Genomic DNA, 27136 nt, shown 5'->3' with positions numbered 1-27136 from the left:
CACAAGAGGTGGAGTCTAAGGAAGGGTCTTTGTGAAGTTCATTCAACCTCATGTTATATTTTTGTTTGCAACAGTGTCTCCAAAGACAACATTTTCCAGGCTAAAAACAAGTAGGCTAACAAATCAATTACGCAATCTATTTCTCTATCCAGACAGTTTATCTTAAAACAGAGGCTGTGACAGTAAATGTGTCATACAGTGTGTGAGTGAGTGACTCGTGTTCATCAGAGAAATATTTATCGCTCCTCGCCGGACTCGAGTTACGCGCTGCGTTTTTAGAAGCGTCAAGTGTTACGACAGGCGTCGCAGCAACAGCAGCGCAGCCTTCACATGCATTGACCGAAGGATTTAAACGCACTTCTGGACTTTTTTTATTTTTTATTTTTTTGTCTATTGATTATTCACATTTACCTCTCGGTTCAGGGCGGTTATAAGGAGTACTGTCTGGAACCGACGGAATATATTCAACATGTTGGGGAGAAAGAAGAAACCAGAGACCGTTCAGACTGAAACTAAAGGGTTCGAGTCGAAAACCCACGATCCGCTTCGGAAGCTTGGTGAGATGATCATACATTAAGACAAAAATGCCTAATATACTCCTGAGTCTGAATGCTACTTTAAGTATGCATGTTATGTTTAACCTAGGCTATACAGACAGTAAGCGCAATCTCAGCAACTAACTTCTTCTAAACTCTATAAAATCGGTTTGTTAAAGGAGTCATATGAGCAAATTCACCCATTCCACACTAAATCAATAAAGACCTTTAACTCTTTGATATTTGTTAATTTTGCATAACATGACATATGAACGTGAACTCACGAGATTTGCTGTTTTATTAACCCTTTACTGTCTTTGGGACTTTTTTAAACCTGTTTTTGGGTAAGAATACGCGATAAATATAGGCTACACATATATATTTTTTGCATTGGCCTACCTGGATTTGTGATTTGATATATTTATACAATTATAATTAAACAACAGTTGAATTAGTTCTGGTCCTCTAGTTTGATTGGCTGAGCGTTGCCTATTAGCATCACTCTGATTGTCTGTTTGTTTCAGACCACAGTATTGGCATAATTGGCATAACCACATTAACCACTGACTCTTCTCACACACTTATTATCTTCCCACTCATGTTTACGTCTTATCTCTGCCCTTCAGCAGCATGACTCCATCTGAAATCACCAACACATACACTTATGGCCCATGCTGTCCACGTAAAAAAAAAAACAATTCAACATGTTTTCCTTTTTAAATTAAAATTTATTTTGCAATTAAATATTATGCAACAAGCTAATATCTGAGACGAACACAGGTCTTAGTATCAGCCCAGTTCTGAAACCAAACCAAAATGTGCTAGTTTATCCTTCACGCTTTTGAAATGAACCACGATAAGAATAGCCTACAGTCATGTGAAAAAGAAAGGACACCTTTTAGAATTGTATGGTTTACGTATCAGAACATAATAAAAATCATCTGGTCATTAGTAGATCTTAAAATTAGATAAATACAACCTCAGATGAACAACAACAAATGACATATTACACCGTGTCATTATTTATTTAACAAAAATAAAGCCAAAATGGAAAAGCCATGGGTGACAATTTGACAAACTAAGTACACCCTATGATTCTTGTAGAGCCCCTTTTAGCAGCAATTAGTTGAAAGAATCGTTTTAATTTATGAATGTGCTGAGTATTGTCGCTATATCAAGTACAATACCTGCCGAAGACTCGTCTACATTCGCTCGTTTCTTTCCATAACTACAGCACTGTAACTGCAGTTACTTGAGAAAGAGTTAGCTTGAACTATTGCGAGTGGGCGATAACCCTGCCTCAGTTTAATTATCTGTACTTAATGTTGTGCTCATAAGTATTACTTTCCATAGCAACTTATGGAGAATTAGTTATTTTTATTGAATGTTTTAGTAAGACCTGTTCCATGGCTGCCATAGTGGTGATTTATCTCTGCCATGGCTACTGTGTCAATAGATATTCTAGAAATATTATTAGTGTTTCGATTTATTGCACTTGTAAAATAATGTTGAGTGGCTTTTATGAAGAGGCTGTGCAAGTTGGTGCTCTTCAGTGGCGTGATTCAATGTTACTATGCCAGCACTTCAAAATACAGCACTCCAGTGGGAATAGTCAAGAGGTTGTTTTAGAAATGAGATTTGCTGAAATACCCAGTGTGGTGGGTTTATTATATATATATATATATATATATATATATATATATAGGCTATATATTAAGTTGCTCCCAAGTTTGGTTTATTGTACTTGTACTTCTGCAAGTAACGAGAGAGAATAAGTCATCTATGCAATTGCCCCACATTTATTCTAAATATAGATATGCTTACTATGTACAAGATGCACCTTAGGTGAACTGTAGGGAACCGTAATAGTCTAAGGCCTGGTTTCACAGACAGGGCTCAGATTAAACCAGGATTAGGCCACAGATCAATTAGGACATTTAAGTAGTTTTATAAATTTGCCTTAAAAAAACATTACTGCTGTGCATCTTGAGACAAAACAATGGCACTGACATATTTTAAGATAAGTTAAATTTTTTACGTTTCAGTTTTAAGTTTCTTTCAGTTGAAACAGCTCAAACATGCATTTTAGCCTGGGACTAGTTTAAGCCTCGTCTGTGAAACGGGGGGTATATGTTGCATGAGTGCAATAAAATATGAGACACATCCTCACTTTTATAATCATCTTTTTTTTCCCACTGAAGTCGATACTACATTTATGTTTAAATGTATGCATTTAGAAAACACTTTTATCCAAAGTGACTAGAGGAACACAAGAACTACCAGTCAAAAGTTTGGGGTTGTAGAATTTGTTGATGTTTTTAATGCAAAGGATACATTTATTTGATAATAAATAAAAAAAAAAACAGTAAAATTATGAAATATAATTAGAATTTAAAATATCTGTTTTCTACTTTAAAATGTTTTACATCTACATAGGGCTTACACACAGCTGAATTTCCAGCATCATTACTCTAGTCTTTAGTGTCACATCATTGTGAATCATTCTAATTTGATGATTTGCTGCTCAAGAAATGTTTCATATTATTATCAATGTTGAAAACAGTTGTGGTGCTTAATATTTTTGTGGTAAACCATGATATGATTTTTCCAGGATTCTTTGATAAAAGTTTAAAATAACAGCATTTATTTGAAATAGAAATATTTTGTAACATTATGTATGTCTTTACAATCTCTTTTGATCAATTTAATGCGTCCTTGCTGAATGAAAGTATTAGTTTCTAAAAAAAACAAAAATCTTGCTGACCCCAAAATTTTGAACAGTAGTGAACTTTAAAGTTAATCAAGGTTTTTTCATCCAAAAATCAACTGAAGTGGTAGATTTAATTTCACATGACCAGCTTCCACTTCCTCATTCTCACTTACCCTTAGAATTAAGTCTCCTGTTTTCAGTACTGTATCATTATAATTAGAAGTAAGTGACCTCTATTATGACTGGCTAACCTGTTTGCATATGAAATAAGTGACATCATCTATGTGTTGTGAGTTGCTGTCCGATGTAGTCTGTGCTGCACTTACAGGTTTTGGACATTAAACCCTTTGTATGTCTATACATTGTGGCATATTCACAAAACAAAATACGCCAAATTCTTTAGTCAGAAACGTTCAGGGACTTGGTTCTAATATGAGATCCATATTGATTGTGACAGCACAGCCATGAAGATGTCTAAATGAACCATTTTTTGCAGCTTGGTTTCTTCGAGGCGACACGCTGCGTAAAATAAATTAGCTTTTACTAGGCTTCTGATATGCAGTGTTATTTTAGTATTACTTATACTATTATAGTGTTATTTATTAATGTTTTGAATTAGCTTTCTATATTTTAAGTTTTTATTTTAATTAAAGTTTTAGTATTTTATGTTTTAGTTTTTTATATTTCTATTCAGCTGTAGTTTATTCTTTATTTTAGTTCTAGTACAATTTTAGTACTTTAACTTAAGGGGGCTAGATGTAGAATTCAGAAACCCTTGTTATTAGCGACACCGGTGGCCGTTAAGGGAACTGCAGCCAGCAAGGTATTGCTCGTCTTCGCACTCGTGTACACGTACCGTACAAGAGACTGAACGTATTTCAATGCCCCAAAATACTCACTGTGAAGTTCTTTGCTTAGAAATTCATTTGCAGTGGTATACTGTTAACGAACATCCAGACACCGTCCACACTGCTGAGAGTGACGTTTAGATGTGCTGCGCTCTTTCCTCTCTCAATAACAAAATAAACACATAACAAAAATCTGCGGTGAGAAAGCAGCAGTTAAGAAAGCATCGGATCATAGCAATGTGCATATATTTGCACAAGCTCTGCAATTTATCGGCATCATGTCGACAGATGAAGTAACATTACACTGTTATGATGGTTTGATATAAAGAATATTTAAGACTAGACTGTATAGATCTGGCTATGTGAGACTATAGTAGGGGTGTCACGATTTCGATCTTAAATCGAAATCGATCGAAATTAAATTTTTTTCGAATCGATCGAATTAAAAAATGGAATCGTCGATGCTGCCACGCCCCCATGTCACGTCCGGTCGGCGTGCCAAGCGGGAAAAAAACACGCGTGTTGAAAAGCTGCAAGACTATGGTCAACCTCCTCTAACTTAGCTACAGCCATTCAAAAGATAGCATGGCAACTGCAGATGCAGGAGACCCATCGACAGAACTTGAACCCCCTCCTCTTTCATTGAAGTCGCAGGTGTGTAAGTTTTTTGGATTTCCAGTGAGTTATTTTGACAACGTTCGCGCTTCAAAAAAGCCAGTTTACTTTGGAGACATCCCAAGTCTCGCGGAAGTTCCTGGAGTCTCCCGCATATTGATAGCGGCTCCCTGATGCCCGCAAATTAGTTAAAATCTCCCAGAATCTAGAGTGAGCGAGCGAGCAAGAGCGCGCAATCGCGCATGCGAGACAGAAAAAACTGTGCTCCAAACCGTACAGCGCGCGCACGGGAGAGAGCGAGAGATCTTGCGTATGTGCCTCATGAAGCGCATGTAAGACAGAGAGCATCCTGATTGGCCGGTTTCGGCTTTAAAAAAATAAATGTAAAAATCGAGAATCGAATCGAACCGTGACCTTAGAATCGAAAATGTAATCGAATCGAGGATTTGGAGAATCGTGACACCCCTAGACTATAGTATGAATTAATCCCTTTTCTTTGCATAACGCATTGACATTACAGTACAGAATACCTCTCTTGGCATTATCCTGAACATTGTATAAGCATTAATTTAATGGTCAAAATACCCACACTTGCAGTCTTGGCCGCTTGAGAGCTTGTGCACGCAACAGGAAGTATACTGTAAGTGTGCAAGACTGTCCCAGGTCTTAAAAGTCCCCCTGTAGTCAATAATTAAATCCCTTAAAACTCATCTTTGATCACCAAAATTACATATTTAAAGTTTTTTTTCCTTGAAAAAAAAAAACTTAAAATAGCTTGAATGTACTCTACAGTACACCCTTGCCTTGTTAATGTTTAGTAAATGCGGTTCTATGATTATGCAAATTAGCTCACACCAGCTCAGGGATCCACTCGTTAAAGATCTCTCGTTGACGTGATTGATTACAAGGTAGTTTGTGACGTCAGAAACACCAGCTATTTCAAACAGCAATTTTGAGACTGTCCTTGGTGCACTACAGTTTTAAAGAGAAAATACTCAGCAATGGCGTTGACTGACGAATTTGCACATGGTTCGTCTTAAAGCATATTAAAAACACCACATAGACATATAAACAACATTAAAAGCTTGATTTTCACCAGAGGGTGACTTTAAAAATACTCAACTTCCTCACCAACAGACAACAGGCTGTGCGGGTAAGCTCAACAACCACACCTATACTGACCTCCAACACAGGAGCCCCGCAGGGCTGTGTTTTAAGCCCTTTTCTTTACACCCTCTACACAAACGACTGTACCAGCCCCTCATCCAACATCAGGTTTCTTAAGTATGCCGATGACACTGCAATCCTTGGACTACTCACAGACACTCATTCAACTCAAGAATATCTTGACACCGTCTCTCACTTTACGCAGTGGTGTGGAAATAACTATCTAAAACTCAAAATAAGCAAAACAAAAGAAATGGCTTTTTGAGCGGTACAATCCCACCCCCCCATTATCATTAACAATGAAACAGTAGGGATAGTTGACCATTTCAAATATCTTGGAATCATAATTGACAATAACCTCACCTTTGAACACCACACAACAGACATACAGAAAAAAGGGACCCAAAGATTGTCAGCGGTGCGCAAACTAAAAGGACTTCATGTTGCCCCCCATTTACTCTTACTATTGTATATTAGCATTGCTCAACCTATCCTACTATACTGTTCCACCTGCTTTTTCAATATGCTTACTGTAAAAAACCGAAATAAACTTACCTAGATAACCAATATCGCCACCAAAATAATAGGTCTGCCCACTCCAAATCTACATGAACTAAACACCAAAGCCATCACACGTATCGCTCATGAAATATCCCTGGACATTACTCACCCACTAAATCGATACTTCTCACTCCTACCCTCTGGCAGGAGGTTCAGAAGCATAAGATGCAATAAGACTCGCTTCAGCAGAAGCCTAATTCCTTCAGCTATCCAAATACTCAATAAGGTCAAAACCACACAGATAAAATAAATCTAATACAGTGCAATGATATATGTTTCTCCCATATATGGCTATGTCAAATGTCTACTGTGTATGAAATATGTATGTATATATGTGCCGTGAATATATATATATGTATGAGGCAAAACGTTTTCTGGAAATGTGAAAAAGAATTTCCCTAAAGGGACAATAAATATATACTACATAAAAAAAATGCTAAATCTCAGTGCCCTTAATGCACACTAAACTTTGCGCGTGAACGTCATATCCTTCGTCTCTGTCCCAAATGGAACCCTAAACCCCTCGCAATCTTCCACCAAGTCCACACTTTAGTGACATTATGTCTCTTTGACTGTCGGGTAGAAGTCTGCTACGGTGCTTTGCGAGCTCTGCAAAATTTGTGATACCCTACGACACGCAATGGCTATTGTAAGTCCACAAGACCGCAAGTTCACATGAAGTCATGAAGTGTGTCATTTGGTACTGGGCCAACGTGTCGAGTCCTTCACATTAAAATCATCAGGCTATCATAGACAACCTAAGAAGTCGGGGAAGGTCACATTTTTTAAGTTTCAGTACAAGCTGTTCACACAGAAAAAAGACTAATACATGGAAAATTTTACATATAGCCCCTTTAAACGTATTTTATTGCAGTTTAAGTTTTTCCTTTAAATTCAAACTTTCATCTATACTCTTTATTACTGCTTTCTTTTAACGAACAAAAGTTTTAGTTAACAATAACAGCCCTACTGATATGACTGGAGTCTTCTCATGTACATATTTGTCAAAACTTAATTTCTGTTACTTGTAGAATTATATTACACACATTCTATTACAAATAGAAATGAATGAGTTTTTCTAAAAAGTTCCATTCAATTCTAGTTGTCGTTTTGCTCATTTTGACCTCAAATCATATATTTCACGAAAGCGTTAATTTCCTTTAGTTTAGTTTGTAATGGCATTTCATTGCCGTGTTCCCAGTAGCAAAATAACACGACCCCCCCCCCCCCCTCCCTCCATCCCTCAGCTTTCCCCCCTGACCTCTGTCTTTTACTAACACACACACGCTTGTCAGAGAGACTTTATTCTGGTTGCCGTGGTGAGGGTCTCTTTGCTGCAAACACTCTTGGCTGTTTAGCAGAAGCAGTTGAGGGAGTTTGCACTGCCTCTTTCCTACCTCATCATTTCTCTTCTGTTGATCGCCAACTTTCTATATTATTTATTTCTAGGTCCATTACTGTCACTCCAGTTTTTCTCTTTGATTTAATTGACTGAAAAGATATTAAAAATGAAAGAAAGCAATGTTTCAGAGAGCTGAAGAAGATAAGAGGGTTTGAAGTAGTGTTGACTAGAGCAAATCTCCATGCTGTGAAAGAATGCGCAGCAGCCATTTCACTGTGATTGTGACCTCTATCTTTTTTTCAGGTCTTTTTGAGCCCAATTAAAGCTATGGCAGAGAATCAAGGGGGAATTCACTAAACAGTTGCTTGCACAACATTTGCATACAGTATTTGTGCATTATTCACTGCTCAATCCAGTTAAAGGCACTAAATGCACTAAAATAGCTCTGCACTTGAAGTCATTGTCATTCTTCTCAGTGCAAACATGGCTTTTAGACTGCAGCTTATTCACATGACTGTTTGCCTGGTCTCTAAGTGAACAGTCTTTTTCCAAGCTTGCGCAAGCCTGTGGAGATTAGAAAGCCATTTTAATCTGAACAACAAACTAACTAACAAACAAACTAAGTTGATGATTAAGAATGAAAATATGACAAAAACAAAGTAGGGGAAAAAAAACAGTTCATTTTGCCTTCCATTTTTCATATATACGTGCAGTCATTGCTGCTGACGTTGACACACAGAAATTGGTGTCTTACATCACTGTGGATCATTCCTCATGTTTATGACTGTAGACTGACCTGCCAGTGCTCTCACTTCTCCAGTATGTGTGAGTGTGCACATATATATATTTTGGAAGTAATGTTTGAGTAATGTGTTGATTTTGGTTCATATTTTGGATGAAATATCAAAGCAGTGAATGACTCAGTGCTGGGAAGTGTTAGTCGCTGGCACGTATAGCCTGAATATGAGAACTACTTTGGGACGGCGCATTATGAGTGACATGCATGCAATTACAGCATGTGTAACTCTTGGAGTCTTGACCCTTCAGATTTACAGCGTGTAGCAGGTGTGTTGGACAGACTTGAAAACACCTAGAAATAACAGAAGGTGCATTTATTTTAACGTTGTGTGTGTGTGTGTGTGTGTGTGTGTCATTCATAGGTGTGTTGGACGATGAAGATGTGCGTGTGATGCTGCAGGGATCAAAGATGGTAAAGGTTCGATCTCAGCGTTGGAGGAAGGACAGGAGACTGAAGCTTCTGGAGGACTGTGTGACGGTGTGGTGTGAGTCCAGCAAAACCTCCCGCAAGGGCAAGAGACAGCAGACCTGTGAGTACTGTATGTCTATGTCACCTGCCAGACCTGTGGTTGAGCTGCATACAAAACTGCACACAAATATCAAAATTCAGCTTTTGAGTTCACAATTTGTGTGGCAAGCTGAGAAAGTGCATCATTTAGGGTCAGTTCCTGAGGCCCTTTTTAACAAGATGTTTTGTGTTTCTACAGAGTGTACCTTCCCACATCTTTACAACATATTATGTATTTGTTTAATTTGAATCACACAGAAACAAAATGCAACTTGAAATTTGAGATTAAATTCAGTAAATAGAGCCTTCTTTACAAGTTCAAGGGTTTTGTCTGGGGAATTAATTCATTTATTCTTACAATACAGAAAGAGTTGATTCAGGAATGACTTCACAGAATGCTGGTACACTGATGTCATGATCATAGGGGTTCAGGATCCGTGATGCCAGACTTTAACATGTGAATGAGAGGCTTTAATACTGCTTTAGCATTTGTTGGTCTCAATCACAGTATGGGATATTTTTCATAACTAGTCAGATCAAGGAGTCATAGTCACACCCTAGAGGAATAATAATAATGAGAAAACAAACAGGCTATTTTAACTAGTGTTCTTCTTTCTCCTCTCACTCTGACCTCATACTTGCCTTTAAGTCAAAACAAGACATTATTAATGTTTTGTTTGCTCTGCTCTCTTTGCATACCTATTGTTAACCTCATCCCAAAGGACACAGCAGGCCTTAAATCTTATGACGTTCAATTTTTAGAAAATAAATGACACTTTTTTTAACAGGACGGATGGATTTGGCTTAGTGTAAGGAACTGTAGTGACCCAATTAATCACAGGTCAATCGAGGTAAAGATTTCCAGTTGGCGTAACAAAGGCCTAAATGCTGCGCGAAGGGGAAGCATGTTTATGTTGGGGAAGCATGTATTATGCTTTTTTACCCCATAGTAAACTGACTCATATTTGACCATACTTGCTCTGTGTAATATATTTATTTATTTTATTTTAAGTTTATTTGAATAGGGACAAGTATGTTACATAAGCTCATGTTCCATACTACAACATTTTAGCCGAGGCTAATTCTCAATGTTAGTCCCTAATGGGCCTTTACATAAAATTACACAATACATAGTTAAAATAAACATTTTTGAAAACAAACTTAAAGACTCTTTAATCAGAGGTCAGAAATGTGACCACTGACTGTCCGCTGCGTTTATATATTGCTTGGCAGGTTTTTGTTGAGGGACGGGACTTTCCAATCAGTGCAACAGCAAACAGAAAAACCATAAAGTTTTGTGTGCATATATCTGAACTCATTAATGCATGTGTGCAGGTGTGTGTTTGTGTCTATATATACAGCATATACTGGCTTAAACGCTCAGCTTCTTTTCTTTGTTCTACAAGGAAATTAAACTGGAAATATTTCAGGTTATATAACTGTATAATGATATACCAGAACTTTCTAAAGCTCCCTTAAATGCTGGATACCAGCTGGTTCCAGTTAAGTTATGACAAGTTTTATTTTTTAAACTTTTTTTTTTTTTGGTGAAGCAAATGTTGGGAACCTTACTTTTTAATGTTCTCTGAATATTCTGAACATTTTAAACATTAGACCATCTTTCTACTGAAATGTTTCAGAAAAATGATATATTGTATAAATATTGTTTTTGTGCTAGCGTTTTGAGAACATTATTAAAGACCAAATAACTCTGAACAAACGTTCTATTAACATTACCGAAAAATGTTCCTAACTTTGAGAGAACCTTTCCAGAACGTTTGCCAGAAGTTCTGAGAACTTTTTTCCGGTTTTCTGGTTAGATGATTTCAGACCAGCAGATTTGGTGCTTTTACTTTGAATAGAGATGTTATGGGACATGGCCCAATTAATTATCCCAATCGGTTACTTTCACCTTGCTTTTCAGGTGATTGTTAATCTTTTTTAATCACACAAATTTAACAAATTGTTATAATGGAAACGTACCACAGATTCATCTGTGACGAGACATTATGGTCATGCTCTATCATCCCTAATTTCTAGATGTTCAGATGATTGTTAATCTGTTTTTAATCTCACTTATGCTCTTCAGATGAAATGATAATCTGCTGTGAGAGTGAAGTGATTAGACCACAGGTGTTGGTGGACCATATTTAGGGAGCCTTCAGCCTCTCTGTCATTCATCTCAGCCCTCTGAAATATCTGCGATTACCTCAGCTGTCATCACCCTTAAAATCGGTCTCCTCTCATGTTTGCTGAAAACATGGCTATGAGAAATCTGAGGCTATTCAACTCTGAAATACAACAAAATACGTCACCGTTACAGATATACATCTACTGATTTTATTTGGTTACATTGTTATGTTTTTTAACAAATTAGACTTATTCTCACACATGGACTGTGAACAGCACATTGGAAGCTTTTGTATAGTGATATATTTCTACAGTTGTAATCATATGTTTCTGGATTTTCTGGATTACAATACTCTAGGTTAAAGCCCAGGTCATCATGTTTATGAATAATCTCTGCTCTAAGGAGGATTTATGGGTCTTTCTGATGACTTCTGAAACCTTGAGGATAAAAGTGAACCTGTGACTAATCATGTGACTCACTGTGATTAATAATTTGTGCTCTCTGACACACACACACAATCACAGGGTATAGTGTTAGTAAGCACAGATGTCCCTGTGCAACTCATTTTAGATGTTTTGTTATTTTGGTAAATAGTTCTTTAAAGACATTGTTGATTATGTAATATTATATAATTGGTGTTTTTATTTTAATTGGAACAGATTTGTGCTTTATTGTTTCTTTTGACTCATTCAGATGTGCTGCGTTTGTGGTGTAAACATAAATGCATCTTGACTCACCTTAGGCAACATTAAAAGTCTGAACATTTATTCATTTGGAAGTATATTTGGAAACAACAATCAGTAACACTCAGTAACATTATTCAATATGAAATGTTCAGTGGACTCTCTGTTAGGCTAGTTGGGACAACATTTGGGGAAAAAAATATATTTATCATATACATTTATTATATTTGATCACATGGTAGAACATCGCTATTCAGCATAAAAGGATAGACTTGTAAGCAACATAATCAAGGTCAAGGTACTTTTTATTGTCTCTCGTAGGATAAATTTGTCTTAGATGAGAGAACTGCTGCAACATCAACCCACCAAAAACATACATCATTCAAACACTCTTCCCTAAGCTAAATAAAAACACTAGTATTAAATAAAGAAGATAAACACTATTAGTTCATAAATGACCTAAAAAACCACACCTGTATTTATATTACCTCTAATCCGCCAACAAATGTGCAGTTGTATCACCACCTTACCGGAGATGCAGCTTGTTTTGTCGATAATGGAACAAACAAATGTTTGTAGCAATTATGCTTGCATAACGGGACCTTATATCTACTACCAGAGTTCATCAGCAGATACTCTGAACACAACACATGTGAAGGGTCCGATAAAATCTTATTGGCATGCTGTATCGTAGACATCTCAAAAATATCTTGTAGGTATTGAGTGTCTGTATTCCATAATGTGTATAAGTATAGATGGGTAAACTTGTGAAAGCATTTGTACATTTTTTCCTTTTTGTAGTTATTTGAAAAATAAAGACTTAACATATCTGTTCAAATGTTGCTTAATACTGTACAGTACAATAAAGCTACTACTGTTACAAAAGATTTCTATTTAAAATAAATGCTGTTCTATTGAACTTTACATTCATCGAAAATCCTGAAAATAAATGCATCACGGTTTCCACAACAATATTAAGCAGCACAACTGTTTTCAACAGTGATAATAATAATAAATGTTTCTTGAGCAGCAAATCATCATATGTGACTGATTTCTGAAGGATCATGTGACACTGAACACTGGAGTAAAGATGCTGAAAATTCAGCTTTGCCATCACTGGAATACATGGAATACTATTTTCAATTGTAATAATATTTCACAATATCACTGTTTTTACTGTATTTTTGATCAAATAAATGCAGCCGTGGTGAGAATAAGAGACTTATAGACAAACTTTTGAATGGTTGTGTATAACATGAACCTCACTTCTACTCGCAGTAGAAGAGACGAGACGGCCTCTCTTTCTGTTTCTGTCTTGTGCTGCGTCACACTGGGTTCAGGAATGCAGGCTCAGCTGCTTCTGTCCTATCCCAGCATGCCCCTCACAACTCACTGACTGACACACACTTGAGGGAATAAACATAGTCCACTTAGTGCATGACTGTGTGTGTTCGCATTATGTGTTTGTGAATGTGACGTTACATCATGCACCACTTCATTCCTCTGTTATTTTGGCTATTTATTAGGGTAGATAAAGATAGAAGACACGTGGTTATGTCATACGTGTCAAATATAAGCTGGACAAAATGATGCCGGTGTGTGTAGGAGATGAGTCTGTCCAGGTGTCGTCGTGCTGTTAGGCACTGGGCGGCAGATGCAGGGCCGGACCCCCAGAGAGTTCATGCTCCCATAGATCTATGCAGCGGGCATTAGTGAGGAATGCCAGAGGCATAGTAAACGCCCATTCACTGCACATGTCTCAGCGCACACGCTGTTAAAATTAACACCCTTCTTCAGACATACACAAGAATCATGAATGCGTGTTTGTCAGATGGCTGTTGAAAGTGGGCAGAGAGTCTTTGCCATTTAAAAGAGCTTGTGTCTGTCTTCCCTTGTGTCTCTTTGTTTATTTGCAGTGTAGGAGTTTCCACATATCAAAGATGTTAATGTTGCGACCACTGTCTCTGCTGTGCTAGATTATGATTCCTCATTATAGCTGACTTGATATGGACACTTGAAGAGTATTAGACTCTGTCTGTGTGTGTGTGTGTGTGTGTTTTAGGATTAATGAGTGCACATCGTGAACATTTTTTGGCACTCTGTTGCACAGGTCGTGTTTTACAGGAGCCAAATGAATCCTCATGTCCAGCTTCACACACTGCGATGACGTCATTGACCTTCTTGCATGGACAATAATGATTTAAAAAAAAAAAATAATAATTATTATTTTTAGCTGTAAGTGTTCCGGTTGCTTGTTTATTATTTCCCAGACTGTTTATGGTTTCTAATAACTAATAGAGTTAGACAGCCTTTCACTTGAATGAAATATCTGAGACTTGGATTCATTGTGTTTAATTTAAATTTTGCTTAAACTAATGTTCTTTTAATTGACACAACTAAGACTTCCTTTCGTTTTTTTCATTTCTGCACCACTAGTAACACCAAAACAGAATTGTAGTTCTGTTTGTTTGAGTCGCCTGACTGGGCCTGACAGAATGACATTAAAGATCGATGTTTGAAACTTGTTTGATTCATTTCTTTATGCAGTTCTATTTGGTGCCACTAGTGGCGCATAAATTACACACTTCACCTTTAAGTAACATATTATATAAACGAATAGCAGAAGTAATGGACTACGCACTCATTTGCGTGTGTTTTCTCTCTGTCAGTCTCTGTGACGGAGGTGGAGTGTGTGCGGGAGGGCTGTCAGTCGGAGTGTCTGCGACGGATGGCAGGTCTGGTTCCAGAGACCAACTGCTTCACTGTGATCTTCCGTGGAGGAAGGAAAAGCCTGGATCTGTGCTGCCCCACACAGGAGGAAGCGGAGCGCTGGGTGCGAGGCATCCGCACACTCAAAGACCGAGTCTCCAACATGAGTCAGAAAGAAAAGCTGGACCAATATCCTTAAAGCCATACCTGCAGGGTGAAACCTCTACACATTTAATTATAGTATTTAAACAGAAGGCTTAGGTCAAGTTTCCTTGGCCACCATTTGCCAATAAATGCACATGTTAACACACTCTCCATTACTCAGTGAGAGAGCTGACTATATATAGACCAGATGTAGAACAGATTTCTACACGCACACATGAACCACATGCTGAAATACCTTTGTCCTGTTTCTCTTTCCCCCAATGTGGTTTTTACTCTATTATCTTTTCTTTTTTTAAACCTCTATGCCCTTTATTATCTTTTTCTTTAATATATTTTAGTTTCAGGTGCAATGTTAATTTTCGACTATGTGCAGCTTCTAATTTTAATTTTAGAGCTAAAGTGTGTCAATTTAAGTTAAAATACTTTTATTTGATACCAGGCATATGTTGATTTCCCTGAATCAAAACATTAGCTATGCTTCCATTCACCTATTTTTATGCGCTTTTTGGGGTATTGCATAAACAACTGCTGGATAGAAATGCCAAAATGTGCATTTAATCTAGAAATGTGCATAAAAAATTGAGGCGGATACATTTTTTTATCTGATAAGAAGTCATACGTAGGCTATAAACTACGATGTAAAAACATTTACCGAAACAATCCCTCGATGCACAACAAAAAAACGTATGTGACTTTGCCTCAGCAGTGGATGTGATTGGATAACTGGACAAACCAGCGGACCAATTTAATTGCACAGCATCTCAAATCTCGGTTTGGTCATTCTGAAATGCCTGAATCAAAGTCTGTCATCAGAATGATTTGGTTTAATTCTCTCCCAGAAGTGTCTCACATGATTGCGTTCCCAAACACCAGCATCTGAACAAAAGAGAACATGACGGGTTTAAAAAATGCTTTATTCGCAAATGCTTTATGCAATATTCCAATTTTGCACACAAGTTATATTCGCAACTTTGGATGTTTGTTTGAGCCTAACAAGCCTGACACAGTTAAAGAGTGGGAAGTGTTTGAGAAACCGGTATACAAACTATTCTTATTTGTACAATTCTGCAAAAATAAATTCAAGGCAATTAAATTGGCTGAAATGTAAATCGGTCCATTTGATCTGACATGATATTGGTACTGTAAAATTTTACGACCAAAACCCTTTTTGTTATTTTCTCATCAAGCTTTTATCTCACAGTTAAAAGAGTTACAGTACAAATGCAAAGAATTTGTTCAAATATATTTTGATTAAAAATTATTTGGTAACGCTTCCTTTTACAGTCCTGTTTCCCATGGACATACTATGTACTTACTATAGTAATTACAATTACTGGGTAATAACCTGGTACTAACCCTGAACCTACCCCTAACCCATGTACTTACCTTATATTAGCCAGTACTTTCTAGGTAAGTACACTGTAAGTACACGTAAGTACTGTACTGTAAAAGGAGCGTTACCAATTAATTTTATATATTTTTATATATTTATAATATATACACTTTATTAATATATTTTAATTGAATATTTTATATTTTCTGTTTATAACATTATTTTCTTTTTTATTTAATTACAAACTAAGTAAGTTCCTTTGGGCTGAGGTTGGGTTGCAGAGAGATTGTTCATATTTTCATACTGTATGGCTGGCATCATGTTGTGTAGTATGCATGTAATGGCTTTGTCAAGTTTCCCCTAACTGTGCACACTTGGATTCGAGGCTATCTGAGACGTGCAGATCAGAACCAGGATGGGAAGATGAGCTATGACGAGGTGAAACATCTGCTACAGCTGATCAACATTGATCTGAACGAACAGTACGCTCGCACCCTCTTTAAGGTTTGTGCGAGAGATCCATATAAGTGGCAGGAGTTGTTGTAAAAAAAAAAGTGTTTAAATTAAATTAAGCCTCGAGCAATCTTTCTCTTTTGTTGTAGAAGTGTGATCGTTCCTGTGACGGGCGGCTGGATCATGTGGAGATTGAGGAGTTCTGTCGTGAGCTGATGCGCAGGCCGGAGCTGGACGCGGTGTTCAGGCATTATTCCAGTAACGGATGTGTGCTCACAACATTGGAGCTGCGGGATTTTCTTGGAGACCAGGGCGAGGACCCATCGCTGGCCCATGCGAAGAGTCTCATCCACACCTATGAACTCAACAACTGGGGTACACAGCCATCAGAACCATACATTATTTGTTATTGAAGGCATGTTTATGGGCACACTGGGTTTATATATTTATATATTGAGCTGGAAAGCTTAATATTAATCTTTTAACTCAGTCAAGACTCTTGTACAATGAAGTTTTCAGTTTATTCATTACGGGCCTCTTAGCAAAAAATGTCACCATTCAATATGCATGCACAATATCTATATCCTTACTCTTTCTCACTGGTTCACTTATATATATATATACATACAGTAGTAAACATTTGAAGTTGATCAAAAAGCTTATTAAACCACCACCCAATGTAAGGTTTGTGCCACAGCTGCCCTAAACTAACAGTATTGGTGATTACCAAAACCCCTTTTTCTGTGTCTGTAATGGTTAATCCACCAGAATGTGTAAGCTCTTTAGTCATAGTTGGCCAAGTCAAACTCCGGTCTTGAATCATATTGAGCAAATTTGGGATTAAGTGGATTTAAAGATAGATCTCACAAGATTTTAATCAAAAGCAATTTTTCGAGAACAACTACAAACTATTTGGAAGTCAATAACAACAGAGACTTCGTTATGACAGGAGGCCTAAATTTGTTAAGCCCAATATATAATTTTTATACATAATATTATATACTTTTTTTTTTGTACTGTAGGCTACTACTGTAATATGAGAAATGAGATGCTGCGTTTCCACAGAAATTACACAGATCAATTTGTCCCAGGAACTTTTTTCCCCCCTGACCTTTTGCTTCCTCCTTTTCCACCGCGGTCTAAAGTACCTTGAAGATTAGGCAAATTAGTCAGGTGATGTAGGACTGCACGCACCGCAACATATTTTTAAAAATGGTGGTTGAAATGAAATGCTGTGTGGAGTCAACCAATCAGCATCATCCACCAAGTCCCACCCCTAAAAGTTCCTGAACTTTGAAAAAGCACTACCTTGCAAGCAGGAACTTTCTGAGGGGGAATTTTTTTACCCGGAACTAACCCTAACCCTGGTGCCTGCGGTCCAAACACACAGAGTACCACCCCAAAGTTCCTAGAAATTAAGCTTAACAGGAGACCCATGGTGTTCATGCAGGTAACATCAGAAAACCACGCCTGAAACACTGAAAAACCTTGCCTGTCCACTTCCACAAACTAGTGTGAGCACATAGCTCAGTAGTGCGTCATTGGTTATTGTGCTATTGTTACAAACCTTGGTTATTCCTGATTGCTCTTACTAGAATTGAGGGTAACATGCTAGTAAAACTAAATATGATAAAAAGCATGTATTAAACACTTCCTCAGCCAATACATGTTCTTTCTGACTCTCAGCCCAGAAGAATCTGTTCATGACCCAGAACGGTTTCACCATGTACATGCTCTCGAACGAGAACGATGTGTTTAACCCGGATCACGCTCACGTGTATCAGGACATGAGCAGACCACTGGCTCACTACTACATCTCTTCCTCTCATAATACATACCTGACCAAAGACCAGGTGACCAGCGCCAGCAGCACTGAGCCTTATATCAGGTACAACATCCACCCACCCACACCTTATCATCTGCCTCTAGCACCTCAAAGATACAGCAGAGAGAAGAAAACACACTTATACTTCGTTCTGTAAAATTGCAATGATTACTTGTGTCTGCATTACAGCATATTTTCTAACCATTTGTGTTGTGTTCTATTACACTGACTGGGAGAAATGTAATACAATAGACAAGCAATTACATTTGTAAATTAGAAACTAATTAAAAGGAAAATGATGCCCAAGGTCCCAGTAAAAGGAAAAACTTTTAAGGTGACTTTAGATGAAACATTCATCACCATTCAAAAGTCTCTTATGCTCACCAAGGCTGCAGCGTGGTATAGTTTATTTAATCAAACATATAAACAGTAATATTGTAAAATACTATTAGAATTTAAAATATTTATTTTAATATATTTTATTTTTGTCTATTTAATATATTTTAAAATGTAATCTATTCCTGTGATGTCAAAGCTGAATTTTCAGCATCATATCTCCTGTCTTCAGTGATCCTTCAGAAATCATTCTGATATGCTAATTTCAGAAACATTTCTTATAATTATCAGTGCTGAAATCAGTTGTGCTGCTTAATATGTTTGTAGAAACTGTGAAACACTTTTTCAGGATTCAAAAGAACAGCATTTAGAATATGTTTTGTAACATTGTAAATGTCTTTACTGTCGTTTTGGGTGCCTGAAAACGCAAACTTTTGAAAACAGGTTTCAAAGTGCAAGTTTTTAAAACGGTCTTCGTGTAAACAGCAAAAACATGAGGGGGAGAAGAGAAGAAGGAGAAGAAAAAAGTGAAGAACAAAATAAGAGCAAAGAATATATATGCAGGAAACTTACATCCTCCTAAACTTGTGCTTTGGTCTGATTAGGAAAGGTCAAACAGACGTAGTTTGGCGTGACCGGTCAAATGCTATGGTTGCAAAGAAAGATGAAAATAGATAGAAACAGGTGTGTTTTTGACACCTTTAAGAGAATACCGCAGATCTTGCATTATCTATGTCTGCAGGGATGGAAACAGACATATTTTGATACAAAGATTCATCATGTAATCAAAATCTTGATGGAAAACACACCCACTCGATCTTACAGCACAGAAAAGACACCAAAGATCTTTCATTTGGAAATAATCAAACATATTACAGCCTACAGTAGAAAATATATAAATGATTAAAGTAACCAATAACATGTAAAAGACTATTAATGCAACATAAGGAATATACAATTAATAATGATTAAATGAATACATAGCTATCAATGACTAGAATTCATAAATAAGGGATTAACATAAATTCATAAAAATTAAAAAGACATTAATCAAAAGAATACATTGCAAAAGTTCGAATATGAATAATTTCTTATACACCAGAATATCAGGCAATCCAATTCTGCAAGGCATTTTGTTCAGAATGAAATATTTGATCACCAGAGGAAGCTTAGTCTCCCGTAGCCAGACCTTCAGACTGATGGCAGAAGGTCTGGACTTCATTGCAGACCAACATCACAGTTTGTTTTGTTCTGCGTTGTGTTGGGGTGTGAATGTGTAAAGCCAATGTCTCTACGATAACAGACCAATAACTGCATCTAATAAATGATTCATTCAAGAAAGATAATTTTGCAAGTTTACTGCAACTTCACACACTTACCATCTTATACCAGACAGAGCGTTAAAGAACACGACACACACGTCTCCCTGAAATCCTGTAGAATTCAACAAATCAGATAACAACTTCAAAACTCCCAAAGTGTTTCCCATTTTGTGCGCATTTTGAGACTAGAGGCAGCTATACAAAACTTACAGAACCACTAGGGTTATGAGACACAACACACAATGCTAATGATGACATTTAATGTTCATACTCCTTGTTTGCTGTTAAACTCATGGGTCTTGTGTGTGTGTTTAGAGCTCTGCATCAGGGCTGTCGCTGTGTTGAGCTAGACTGCTGGGACGGTGATAAAGGAGAGCCCATGATCTTCCACGGACACACGCTCACTTCCAAAGTGCTCTTTAAAGAAGTCATCGAGACCATCGCTCAGTACGCCTTCAAGGTGCAGACGCATGAAGCACAACAACAGCCTATAATGAAAATCCTTGTATAATGCAACAATATGGGTTAGCGTAGCATGTTTTTTTTTTTTAAATAGTTCTCACTTAGTGTTGTTTCTCTTAAACAATCATGTCTCTCTCTTTCCGCAGGCGTCTCCATATCCTCTGATCTTGTCTCTGGAGATTCACTGCTCAGTGGAGCAGCAGGCGGTCATGGCGCAGCACCTCAGCTCCATTCTGGGCAAAAAGCTCCTGAGAAAGCCACTCAACGAGCTTCCCCTCAAACAGCTGCCCTCGCCTGAGGTCTCACACACACTTCCAGTTTTCCTCTTCCTTGAATTAATAATTAATAATTCATGGAATTCATTTCCATGTTAAAAATGAGGTCATGTGACCTCAGTGTACCTTTCTACTCTTTGAAGCATTTATTGTTGCATACTACTTATGTAGGCAGTTTGTAGTATCTACTGTACTGTGGAGTAAGCAGTACTCTGAATCTCCCTGTTCTAATACAGTGGTAATACAAAAGTTACTGTATGTAACTTTTTCACACCTCACTTGTTTTTGAAAGAAGTCTCTTCTGCTCGCTAAGACTGCTTCATTTGATCAAAAATACAGTAAAAACAGTGATATTGTGAAATATTATTTCAATTGAAAATAGCTGTTTTCTATTTTAATATATTTCAATTTTTTCATGTATTCCAGTGATGGCAACGCTGAATTTTCAGCATCATTACTCAGTCTTCAGTGTCACATGATTCTTCAGAAATCAGTCTCATATGGTGATTTGATGCTCAAGAAACATTATTATTATTATCACTGTTGAAAACAGTTGTGCTGTTCAATATTTTTGAAGAAACCATGTTTATTTGTATTTTATTTTTTTATCCATTAATTCATCCTTTCTGAGTAAATATATAATTATTAATATATATATATATATATATTTATCTTACTGACCCCAAACTTTTAAACAGTAGTGTGTGTATTCAACAGATGCTTTGTCTAAAAATACTTTTTTGGTATTGCTAATTCTTCCTTTCTTGCTCTTGGGAACTTCCTGTTTACAAACAACGTTTAGGACATTTGCAATCATGTAGTACTAGGAATGAATTCAAGTCAAATATAAGTCAACACATGCCAGTGCTCATACTCGTGTAGTGTAAATTTTCTTACTGTGTCAAGCACTCTTGCCTCTTTTTTCATATGCATGACGATATTCCCTCCTCTCTTTCACTCACGCTGTTTCCAAGACTTTTCTGTCATCCCACCATTCTTACATACTATCTAAGGTGTGTTCAGCCTCTGATGTAAATTATTATGTTCACTGTCACAGTGTTATAAAACGGCAATTTTCCAAGAAGAACAAAGTGTCCAATGTTCTTTCTCTCATGTGCCTGTTTTACTGTAGGAGTTGATGGGGCGGATCCTGCTGAAGGGGAAGAAGTTGAGTGGTCTGCTGGGGAAGAATGACAGCTGGATAAGCTTCTCAAATAGCTCAGATGAAGATTCTGCTGTGGGAGGGGGCGGGAGCAAAAAGGAATCTAAAAAGGATCCTGGGAAGGTGCGTCCAGATATGAATGGCTTTCCTGGCCAAGTTATTAAATCCTGTTCTGTTTTGTAAATTATTGGATGATTATGTGATTTGATGTGTACTATTTGTGTTTTAACATGATATTTTAAATAATTATTGGGGTATGTGTATGAGTATGACTGCAGCTCAGGTAAACGTATCAGCTAAATGCATCATACTGTATGAAGTGTATGTTTATGATTCATAAACTGCCTAAACATACTCTGAAGAAAATCTGACCGTATATGTGTGTGTACATACGCATTGACATGTTTAACCCCCCTGTCCCTGCCCCCCAGTCTGTGAGCACTAAACTGAGTCCAGAGATGTCAGATCTGGTGGTGTATTGTCAGAGTGTGCCCTTCAGTAGTTTCGAGACAGCCAATCAGAGACCTCCTAGCGTGATGTCCTCTTTCTCCGAGAATGAGGCGCTTAAACTCATCAAAGACTCAGGTGAGATGACCTGAACAAATCTTACACTGCATATTTACTCAAGCCACATCATGCTCTGTGTACTTTAGGACCGGCCTGGTCCATAGAACCACTGCAATGAGAAGCATTTCCTGTCTTTTTAAGAAAAAGCAATAGGGTGGATGGATGGATAGAATATAATTCTGTGATATCCATCATAATAGAAGTGGCACGCGACTTCCCAGAAATACACTGCTGTATGAATGTATTTCACAGATTACTGTGAACTGTGTATTGTTTTAATGTTTACTGCTTTTATCAGGGCCTGTTGCCTAGGGCTCCACCAGATGGTTTATAACAAATGAGCAGATCACTTCCAATACAAAGACGCTGCTCTTCCAGCCAACTCTGACAGCCAGCGGCATGACAAATTTACATCAAACTCACATTATTTCATAATTAGGTCGTGTCACACTTCTCAGTTTCAGAGCTCAACCTTTACCACACAAACCACAATAACTGTGACAACCCAAAAAACAAACATAATTAGACAAAGGTCAGTCACGCTATCCTTTTGGAGAAATAAAAATCTATATTGAAACTATAGGATATATAATCAGATTATATAATGGGTTTAGTTAATCAAAGCAATGTTTACTCAAAAGTGTGGATCATAAAAGAAGTCCCTTAAGCCCACCAAAGCTGCATTTTTTAAATCAAAAATAGAGTAAAAACAGTAATATTGTAAAAAAGGATTACAATTTAAAATAACTGCTGAATGTTCCAGTCTTCAGTGTCACATGATCCTTCAGAAATCATTGTAATATGCTGATTTGCTGCTCAAGAAACAATTCTTATCAATGTTGAAAACAGATGTGCCGCTTGATATTCTTGTGGATATCCTTGCGTGAGTATCTGTTCATTGTTTTATGTGTGTCCCCTGTAGGGAAGATGTTTGTTCGACACAACAGTCGGCAGCTGAGCAGGATTTACCCATCAGGCCAGAGACTACAGTCCTCCAACTACGACCCCCAGGACATGTGGAACGGGGGCAGCCAGATGGGTGAGCCGAACGAGCACTCGGACATTCCTGCATGTCTACAAGTCCAGCAGTAAATGCTTGAAAGCTTCATTCTCTCTGTTCTCCAGTGGCTCTGAACTTCCAGACACCAGGAGAGCAGATGGATCTGAACCAGGGCCGATTTCTCCCCAACGGGCGCTGTGGATATGTGCTCAAACCTGACTTCCTGTGTCACCCGAAGTCCGACTTTGACCCTGAGAACACTGGTGGAGGACCAGGACATATACCCACACAACTTACCATACGGGTTAGTAACTGCTCCACTCCTCTTGTTTAGCTTTTCATTTCATGAATGTCTGACAGGAAATATTGCTCAGCTTCCCATGTGCTGTGTAAATATTTTAATAAATCTCTTTTTCTACCATTTTTACTGTACTTGTGGGCCGTTTTGTTTCTCCCACAGGTGATTACAGCTCAGCAACTTCCTAAAATAAACACTGACAACCCCAACTCCATTGTGGACCCGCAGGTCTGGGTGGAGATTCATGGAGTTTCCATCGATAAGGCTCGTGCCAAAACCCAGCGCATTGACAACAATGGTGAGGCAAATGAGATTTTCCATAATCTAAAGGTATTATGTTGTGGTGTATGATTGTTTAATCCATAAAGATCTATTCAAATATCTTATTAATGGGAAATAGAAACATTGCTGTTTTAATGGTGTGTATATACATTTTTCATGTAATAGCACATTTATTTTGCTGACAAACAACAGATTTTGTCATTAAGACAAGAGATGTTCCTGTCAGGGTTGAAAATTGAGTGTGTGTGTTTGTCTCCCCCTGCAGGTTTCAACCCCCGCTGGGATTGTACTGTGAGCTTTCAGCTGCAGGTGCCTGAACTGGCCTTGGTGCGTTTCATGGTGGAAGATCACGACCACAAATCTAAGAACGATTTTATTGGTCAATTTACCCTCCCCTTCACCAGCCTGCGAACAGGTGTGTGTGTGTGTGTGTGTGTGTGTGTGTGTGTGTGTGTGTGTGTGTGTGTCTGGGTGTGGTTTACGGTATACACAATATAATGTTTTTATAAGACATATATAATAAACATATGCATGGTTTGTGGTGGAAGAAAATACAAAGTTCTGGCATGAAACTCTAGATGGTGCAGGGCCTGCAGGCTAATAGGTCCTTTTACTCACCTGTTCATAATCACATCATTATCTATAGGGCGCAGCTGATTGGTTACTGCCGTATCAGTAGCCAATAAGCTCGCTGCTCAACCTTCAAATACTTGGGTAGCATTTGCCTTGCAGTGCAGCGTGCTCAGAAACCCTCCAACTTCCCCAGCTCCACCTGTATAGATCTGCTGCTGGTAGTTCATGTACGCTATATTGTACCACAGCAGCATGTCGTGTATGTATTGGCAGTAGCAAGTCCCGTACTTACTCTGCCGCAGAAATAACCAACAGCAGCAGCAGCGTAGCAGATTTATTCAGCCAAGACAAAACATACAACATCGTCACAATCAATCACTCCGAGAGTTGTCATGACAGAACTGATTGTATTTTATATTTTCCAACACTAACTGTCCTTCAAAAGTGTAGGGTCAGTAAGATTTTTTTAATACTTTTGTCCAGCAAGGACACATTAAATTGATCAAAAGTGAGTGTAAAGACATTCATAAAGTTACAAAATAAGTTATATTTCAAGTAGATGCTGTTCTTTTGAATCCTGATTTTTTTTTTATCATGGTTTCCACACAAATATCATGCAACTGTTTTCAACATTTATAATAATAAGAAATGTTTCTTAAAGGGTTAGTTCACCCAAAAATGAAAATTATGTCATTAATGACTCACCCTCATGTCGTTCCAAGCCCGTAAGACCTCCGTTCATCGGAAGCTCTCGGACTAAATCTAAAATATCTTAAACTGTGTTCCAAAGATGAATGGAGGTCTTACGGGCTTGGAACGACATGAGGGTGAGTCATTAATGACATAATTTTCATTTTTGGGTGAACTAACCCTTTAAGCAGCAAATCATCATATCAGAATGATTTCTGAAGGATCATGTGACACTGAAGACTGGAGTAATGATGCTGAAAATTCAGGCTTGCATTACATTACATTTTAAAATATATTCAAATAGAAAACAGTTATATTCAATTGTTATAATATTTACAATATTACTGTTACTCAAATAATTGCAGCTAAATATTACTGACCCCCAAACGTTTTAACAGTATTGAAAATAAAAATGATAAATGCTTCTAGGTAAACTACTGTATTAGCCTATATACAATTTGTCAGAACACAAGACTGGAAACATCTAACATGAATCTTTTTCAAGGATATAAGAAGGATATAATAAAGAGTCAGATCAACCTTTTTCCTTCAAAACAGCTCTAGTCATTTTTGGAATGTTGTTGTTCAAGTCTCCAACTGTGTAGAGTGGGATTTGTGCCATTCCTGACGAAGAATAGATTCCAGATCACTGAAAGATCAGTTAGATGGAAATCTGCTTCTTAGTATGTGGCCTAGAGCATGCAATGTTTAAAAAATGTCTAGATCTGAAGTTCAAGAAGGTTCTGAAACACATTTAAATTAATCCTGATGTTCATGAAACTTTGACTTTGATTGGTACACATTACTCTGAACACTTGCTTGTGACACTGCTTTTATTTTAGTCTAGTTTTTTCACATATTTTATTAAAGTGTTTTGTGTTATTCTCCAGGTTATCGTCATGTTCACCTGCTAAAAGCAGATGGCTCCAGTCTGTCTCCTGCCACCCTCTTCATCCATGTAAAGGTGGTGCGGCGGGGAGTTCCAATTAAAACCGTTTCTGAGCGGATAGGCAAAGCCTGATGCTTCTGTCATACAGTTGTTCCTGGAAATACTGAAGTAAAAGCCACTGAGCCGAGCTCTTGAGGTGCTGTGACTCTTCAGAATGAGACCACCTGAAGAAAACATGTGACATTGGACGTATATGGACAAACTCTGTGCGCAGCAATCTGAAGAAAGTCAGTGTAGACCTGCATTTGGCTTTTTTTCTATTGTTAATCTGTGGTGTCAGAGCGTGTTATGGACATGTTATGGTGGAATCTAAATATGCTAAAGTAAGTATTGTTAGAAGTTACAAGTCAGTGTTGTTTATATAGTCTGTTTCCATGGAGACAGAATTCTATTGAGTCTGAGCCTTGAATTTAGAATATTTAACACATTTTATAATAATTATTTAATATTTCAATTGAATGTAAGCTAGTCTTGAGATTCTGGACAAGAATTGGATGTGCATGTAGATAGAAATGATCTGTCTTTAATTGTTTTAATGTTTGAATATTGTAATTGTGTTGGTGGTTTTGATATGCTGAATACTGACAAGATAAAGAAAGCGTAGACAAAAAACATATTGAAAGGATACAGAAAGCATAGCAAGTATGGACTGTTTAGTAAGGTTTATGACTGATTACGTTTTTATGCAAGTATATTTTAATTGATTTTAACACTTTTAGCGTTCCAGTTAGGTCATTCTGAGAAATAATATATCTAAAATCTAATCTAATATTTTTGAAATAACCATGACTAATGATGAAATTTGTGTTTAACATAATGTCTGAGACATTAATTAA

At 37.4% G+C, this 27136-nt stretch overlaps 1 protein-coding gene across 1 annotated transcript; it reads left to right on the top strand.

Annotated features, from left to right (window-relative positions):
- Positions 1-92: 92 nt before the first annotated feature.
- plcd3a (phospholipase C, delta 3a) lies at positions 93-27128 on the top strand. The gene is made up of 15 exons (XM_056261594.1): positions 93-557; positions 8940-9107; positions 14569-14797; positions 16481-16610; positions 16709-16934; positions 18246-18447; positions 20358-20502; positions 20651-20803; positions 21912-22064; positions 22373-22526; positions 23431-23547; positions 23634-23812; positions 23969-24104; positions 24354-24503; positions 26242-27128. The coding sequence occupies exons 1-15, from the start codon at positions 470-472 to the stop codon at positions 26370-26372; spliced, it is 2361 nt and encodes a 786-aa protein (XP_056117569.1). The 5' UTR covers positions 93-469; the 3' UTR covers positions 26373-27128.
- The last annotated feature ends 8 nt before the right edge of the window (positions 27129-27136 follow it).

Source organism: Rhinichthys klamathensis, unplaced genomic scaffold (assembly GCF_029890125.1).
Source record: "Rhinichthys klamathensis goyatoka isolate OS25496 unplaced genomic scaffold, OSU_Roscu_1.1 h1tg000184l_1, whole genome shotgun sequence".
NCBI classification, from domain to species: Eukaryota; Metazoa; Chordata; class Actinopteri; order Cypriniformes; family Leuciscidae; genus Rhinichthys; species Rhinichthys klamathensis.
The sequence above is the reverse complement of the archived record's forward strand: the minus strand, read 5'-3'. Positions and strand labels throughout refer to the sequence as shown.

What these genes read in the sequence shown, in the direction of transcription:
- plcd3a (XM_056261594.1), top strand. Translation starts at nt 470, where the DNA reads ATGTTGGGGAGAAAGAAGAAACCAGAGACCGTTCAGACTGAAACTAAA. An exon ending in GGGCAAGAGACAGCAGACCT is followed by an intron (nt 9,108 to 14,568) that starts GTGAGTACTGTA and finishes TCTCTCTGTCAG; the next exon opens with TCTCTGTGACGGAGGTGGAG. An exon ending in AACAGCTGCCCTCGCCTGAG is followed by an intron (nt 20,804 to 21,911) that starts GTCTCACACACA and finishes GTTTTACTGTAG; the next exon opens with GAGTTGATGGGGCGGATCCT.